The sequence below is a fragment of the Lactuca virosa genome, chromosome 8 (assembly GCF_052849685.1).
Source record: "Lactuca virosa cultivar CGN04683 chromosome 8, Lactuca_virosa_CGN04683_v6, whole genome shotgun sequence".
Classification (NCBI taxonomy): domain Eukaryota; kingdom Viridiplantae; phylum Streptophyta; class Magnoliopsida; order Asterales; family Asteraceae; genus Lactuca; species Lactuca virosa.
The window spans coordinates 377,824,825-377,831,393 of NC_136433.1; the positions used below are offsets into that span (position 1 = coordinate 377,824,825).

At 49.4% G+C, this 6,569-nt stretch overlaps 2 protein-coding genes across 2 annotated transcripts; both read left to right on the plus strand.

Moving 5' to 3' along the window:
• Nucleotides 1-1,806: 1,806 nt before the first annotated feature.
• LOC145131949 (putative mitochondrial protein AtMg00860) lies at nt 1,807-2,259 on the plus strand. The gene has a single exon (XM_079066591.1). The coding sequence runs from the start codon at nt 1,807-1,809 to the stop codon at nt 2,257-2,259; it is 453 nt and encodes a 150-aa protein (XP_078922717.1).
• Nucleotides 2,260-3,490: 1,231 nt separating this feature from the next.
• Nucleotides 3,491-4,090, plus strand: LOC145131950 (uncharacterized). The gene has a single exon (XM_079066593.1). It carries the CDS (start codon nt 3,491-3,493, stop codon nt 4,088-4,090), a length of 600 nt encoding a protein of 199 aa, XP_078922719.1.
• Nucleotides 4,091-6,569: the final 2,479 nt, after the last annotated feature.

The window sequence follows — 6,569 nt, forward strand, 5'->3', positions numbered from 1 at the left end:
TTCCAGGGCATGACAGACGTTCGGGGGCATGACGAAGGTCTAATTGCAGGGGCGTTCACCTGGGGACTGTTGACGGGATCGCTATCCCAGAAACTCATGGGCAAGCAACCTCAGACGAGGGCAGAACTAAAAGAGTGAGTTGAAAGATTCCTACGCCAGGAGGAAGGCGAAGCGTCGAAGCAGGCATACCTAAATGCCATGACAGCCTCCGCCGGAAGACGAATCCACCATCCTACCCCCCACCCTGACCCTCGGGGGGTGGCAGATTCATGGGACGAGACAGACGATTGCCAGGACGTTTCAGACCCTTCATTAAAGACGAAAGGCGGGGAAGACGAGCAGAAGTCTACACGGTAGACGAGATACCAGCAGCAAAAGGCACCAAAACGCGATATTATGAGTACCACAAAAGCAGGATGCACGACACAGTCAATGGTGCGGTTCTAAAAAGGGAGATTGAAGTAAAACAACTAAAAGGCAACGTGATATAAATCGCCAAGAGCTTACGGGCTAAGTTCGACGCAGAAAACCCCAAGGACGCCACCACAAGAGGGGGAGAGCGGAACGCATGGAAGGCACACAGAGCATCACAGAGGCGATGCAGGGGCTAACATTCTCCGTACACAACCCAATCCCTGCAGTTTGGAGTGGAGACAACCCCCTCGTCATCCAAGGATCCATCCGGGATGTCGTTGTTCACCGAGTATACGTCGATACTGGAAGTTCCGCTGATATCATTTACGAGCACTGTTTCCGGCGGTTACCCAACGCCTAGAAGGAAGGACTAACGCCAACTATAGGCCGGCTCATAGGGTTCACTGGCCACAGTTTGTGGCCCTTAGGTACGATCCACTTGCCATTTATGTTAATCAGCCAAGACAAAACCAGGCGACGGACTGCTCTGGTAGACTTTGTGGTCATACGACACCCATCAGAGCATAACATCATATTGGGGCGGACGACCCTAATGAAGTTCGGAGCAGTCCCATCAACAATCCACAGGATAGTCAAGTTCAGCACAACTCAAGGACCGGGGACGATTTTAGCCATATCCCCAAGGGAGCTCAGGTGTTACGAGATCATGCAACCAAAAGACATCTCAGCCGAAGCCAAGCGACCAAGACCGGATTTGTCGGACGGGTGGGAAGTAATCAACCGGGAATACCCAGACCAGCGGGTGACCGTGGGAACAACCCTCCCCGCGAAAACAAGAGAAGTGCTGGTCCAGCTCCTACACAAGTATAAGCACGTATTCGCTTAGACGCCCACAGACATGGTGGGAGTCGATCGGGGGATCATAGAACATAAGCTGATAATAAAACCAGGAACCAAGGAGATAAAGCAGAAGAAACGGGTCCAAGGGGGGGGACCGAAACAAGGCAATCAACGCAGAGGTAGCCAAATTAACCAGCGCTGGAATCCTCAGAGAAGCGATTTTTCCCTACATGGATCGCTAATCCGGTAATGGTAAAAAAGCACGACGGAAGCTGGCTTATGTGCATCGATTACTCAGATATCAACAAGGCATGCCCCAAAGACTGTTACCCATTGCCAGAGATAGACCAGAAGGTAGAGTCCCTACAAGGGTTTCAGTGGAAATGCTTCCTAGACGCATACAAGGGGTATCATCAAATTCTGATGAGCAAAAACGACGAAGAGAAAACAGCTTTCTACATGGACCATGGTACTTTCTGCTACACCAAAATGCCGTTTGGGATAAAGAACGCTGGAGCAACTTACCAATGGCTCGTCGATTCTTTGTTCGCCAACCAAATCGGCCGAAACATCAAAGTCTAAGTCAATGACATGGTCATCAGAAGCCCAGACGAAAAGAAGTTGTTACGAGATGTAGAGGAGACGCTACAAACCTTGGAGAGAGCTAAGATGAAGTTAAACCCCGCTAAATGCACGTTCGGGGTAGAAGAGGGACAATTCCTAGGGTATTACAGGACAAAGGAGGAAATTCAGCCAAGCCCAGCCAAGATAAGTGAGCTCCAGGCAACGCCTTCGCCTAGCACGCTAAGAGACGCGCAGGGCTTGAATGGAAAGTTAACAGCGCTCAACCGGTTCATTTGCAAGTCAGCCGAAAAAGCCATGCCATTGTTCCATACACTCAAAGGGTGCATAGAAAATAATAACTTCCAATGGACGATAGAGGCCGAATCGGCGCTACAGAAGATAAAAAAGGCGCTCCACGCACTCCCCATTCTGGCTAGCCCAATACCCGGGGAAATATTGCAAGTTTATCTGTCCGCATGAAGGGACACCATTTCATCAGTACTGGTAGTTGAGAGGTAGGGGCGGCAACTCCGGATCTACTTCGTGAGTCGGGCCCTATAAGGACCCGAAACTAATTATCCAATAATCGAGAAACTGGTGCTCGCCCTAATCTACGCAGCGTGCAGGCTCCGTCGGTACTTCCAGGCTCACCAAATAGAAGTATTGACCAGGTGCCCGATCAAACAAGTGCTCCTGAAACTGGAAACGTTAGTGCGACTCGCAAAATAGGCCATAGAATTGGGAGAACACGACATCAGCTATCACCCCACAGTAAGCATCAAGGGACATGCATTGGCGGATTTCTTACTCGAAATCCCAAGAGAACTCCAGCAGGAAGCAGCCAAGCCCAACCAAGATAAGTGAGCTCCAGGAAACGCCTTCGCCTAGCATGCTAAGCGACGCGCAGGGCTTGAATGGAAAGTTAACAGCGCTCAACCGGTTCATTTGCAAGTCAGCCGAAAAATCCATGCCATTGTTCCATACACTCAAAGGGTGCATAGAAAATAATAACTTCCAATGGACGACAGAGGCCGAATCGGCGCTACAGAAGATAAAAAAGGCGCTCCACGCACTCTCCATTCTGGCTAGCCCAATACCCGGGGAAATATTGCAAGTTTATCTGTCCGCATGAAGGGACACCATTTCATCAGTACTGGTAGTTGAGAGGTAGGGGCGGCAACTCCGGATCTACTTCGTGAGTCGGGCCCTATAAGGACCCGAAACTAATTATCCAATAATCGAGAAACTGGTGCTCGCCCTAATCTACGCAGCGTGCAGGCTCCGTCGGTACTTCCAGGCTCACCAAATAGAAGTATTGACCAGGTGCCCGATCAAACAAGTGCTCCTGAAACCGGAAACGTTAGTGCGACTCGCAAAATGGGCCATAGAATTGGGAGAACACGACATCAGCTATCACCCCACAGTAAGCATCAAGGGACATGCATTGGCGGATTTCTTACTCGAAATCCCAGGAGAACTCCAGCAGGAAGCAGCCGACACGACCCCACAAGGGGGGTCGCAAGGGAAGACTGACCAGCAGTGGACCCTTTATACGGATGGGGCTTCCAGTAAAGAAGGGTCAGGCGCAGGGCTAATCCTTACCAGCCCCACAGGTGAAGAAGTCACATACGCTTTACGTTTCGACTTTCGTACCTCCAACAACGAAGCCGAATACGAAGCCTTGCTGGCTGGCCTTAGGTTAGCAGTAAAAATGGGGGCGGAAAGAGTTATGGCCTTGACCGATTCACGCCTAGCAGCCAACCAAGTCTCAGGGGAATTCGGAGCAAAGGATAAACGAATGGAGAAATATGTCAAGGCGGTACAACGAATCACGAGCTCGCTAAAGAGCTTCACAATAAAGCAGATTTCAAGAGGAAGCAACAGGCGAGCAGATGCTCTCAGTAAGCTAGCGTCGACATATTTCAGGCACCTCTCAAAGGAAGTATTAGCAGAGGTACTAAAAGAAAGGAGTATCGATGAACGCCAGGTTGATTCCCTATCAACAACGCAGCCCAACTGGATGACACCCATCATGGACTACTTGCAGCACGGCATACTCCCCGATGACCACGGAGAGGCCCGAAAAACAAGGATACGAGCCCCCCAATATGCAATCCTGGGGAGAACACTGTATAGAAAAGGCCATACAACCCCATGGCTCAAGTGCATAGATGGTGAGTCAGGGAAGAAGGCTCTAAAGGAAGCCCATGCAGGGTCAGCCGGAGCCCATGACGAAGCGCGGGCGCTCACAGGCAAAGTGCTATGTATGGGGCTTTACTGGCCAGACATACACATTAACAAGTATAGTTAGCCCGTTGCCTTTCTATCAGTGGGGGATCGACGTCGTCGGCCCTTTCCCAGAGGCGCCAAAGAAAGTAAAATTCTTGGTTGTAGCGGTCGACTATTTCACAAAGTGGATAGAGGCCGAACCGCTGGCGTGTAACACTGGAAAACAGATAATCAAATTCGTCTGGAAGAACATCATAACAAGATTTGGGACACCCAAAATTTTGATCAGTGATAATGGTTTGCAGTTTGCCGAAAATCCCTTCAAGGGCTGGTGTAGCGAAAGAAGAATAGAGCAGAGATTCACATCCGTGGCGCACCCTCAGGCCAACGGGCAAACAGAATTGTCTAATAGGACGCGGGTGCAAGGGATCAAGAAGAGGCTAGGCAAAGCAAAAGGTAACTTGGTAGACGAGCTACCGGAAATCCTTTGGTCATATCGAACCACGCCAAGGACTAGCACAAAGGAAACACCGTTCAGCCTGACTTACGGGGCTGAAGCGATGCTACCAACAGAACTTATGATAGGGTCAATACGAACAGAGTATTGCCAGGAACGAGAAAACAGTGAAAATCTAAGGGAAAACCTGGACCTCCTGGAAGAACGGTGAGAGCGCTCGAGTTGGAGACTATGTCCTGCGGAAGAATGAAGTTAGCCATGCATAGCCCCGCGGGAACTTGAGCCTGACGTGGGAGGGACCATACAAAGTAACAGAAGCACATTGCAATGAATCATACTCCTTGGAAACCCCCCAAGGAAGACAAATACCGAGGACATGGAATGCAAGGAACCTAAGAATGTTCCACTTCTAAGCAATGGCAAACCCATATACAAAAGGGAGGATGATGGCATGACATCCCTATATAGCAGGGAGAGCAAGGAAGATATCCTGTGGCCGGATTGATCACCTGGACCAACAGGCGGACACTTAGGGTAGTCCGATAGGGAACTAAAATGCAAAAGTACTATGTATCAGAATCACATGAATAAAATAAATTGCATTATCTTTAGTATGAAATGTAGTGAGCATGCCCAGCATGTCTCTAAGATAGAAAACGCAACACAGAGGATACTTAGTGAATCCACATGCACACGATAAAATAGTAGAATACAACACACATACAAAAAAAACAACAAACAAACAACCTACACAGAAGGTTCAACATGACTAAGGCAAAAAAGCACGTTCTAGCAAACAAAGCCATTGTCCATTCATACATGAGGGCCTTAGAGGTCGTAAAAACAAAATTACCAATACAATAAAGGCCTTAGAGGCCACAAAATGTTCAAAACATAACAAGACAAAGCTTCAAAAGACTTTTCACACCCTAGCAGGGTAGCTCTAGACAACTTCACACATGATCATCACCACTAGTATCATCCACTTTAACTCCTCCACTAGCTCCACCAGCACCATCCATTTTAACTCCCCCACCATCTCCACCAGCACCATCCATTTTAACTCTTCCACCATCCCCACCAACATCATCAACCTTAACACCGTGGACCGCCCCACCAGCCCCAACACCCAAATCCTCAACAGCGTCTTCACCTTCATCAAAAGCACATAGCGCACGCACCCCATCCACGTCCAGGTGCCCTAACCCAAGCAAGCCAGCAAAATCCATGGTTGCGAAAGCCAAGAGAGCATCATCCAAAGCCGAAGAGTGACTAGACCGCGAGTCACTGGCAGAAGGGTCATAAGTCCCAGCGTCGACCTGGAATTTCAAGTTAGCCCAACCAGATTCTTCGCTAGCGATAAAAGCAACATGACAGATACGGCTAATACCTCTTGTAAATTCAGGATGCTCAAGAAGTTTATCCATTACGCACACAAAACCAACCTGAAGTAGCCAATTATGCTCAGCCCTTAATGTCTCCATCTCTCGCTCGCGGTCAACAAGATCCTGCTCCAGACTCTCATTTTGTGTCATCAGGCCTTCATTCGCCTGGGTTAAAGATTCCACTTGGCCCTCCAAGGCACTACGAACATCCTCTAAAACCAGCTTCTCCGACACCATAGATTTGTTCTTACCTTCCAACCGTCGAACGGTAGCAACAAGGTCCGCCACCTCACCCTGAAAACCAGCCTCGCTCGTCGAAAGAACAGAGTGTGCGCGCTCCAGCTCGTCGAACCGCTGCACACGGCGGGACCCAACGGCCAAGTATGTCACGGCCTGTGCAGCGGCATATGCAAGGTTGTGAGCCAAAACGACGTTACTCATCGAGTCCATATCGTCAACGATAGCAGGAGGAAGAGCATCGTGAGTAAAGTCCAACGCGATAGAGCGCACAGACAAACGGGAGTCGGATCGCAAACACCACCCTGGAACAAACGGAGGTGCACTGTGAAGTACTCCTACAGCAGCAGACTCTTGAAAAAACCGCTCAGGACTACCCTTTGAAGACGAAGGGCTAAAACTAGGACTTTGAGAGATTGACACAGGAACAATGGGCTGATGAGACGCCCCTCCGATACCCTCAGACTGTTGAACGTCGTCAT

Coding starts and splice junctions, on each gene's coding strand:
- LOC145131949 (XM_079066591.1), top strand. CDS start 1,807: ATGGTCATCAGAAGCCCAGACGAAAAGAAGTTGTTACGAGATGTAGAG.
- LOC145131950 (XM_079066593.1), top strand. CDS start 3,491: ATGGGGGCGGAAAGAGTTATGGCCTTGACCGATTCACGCCTAGCAGCC.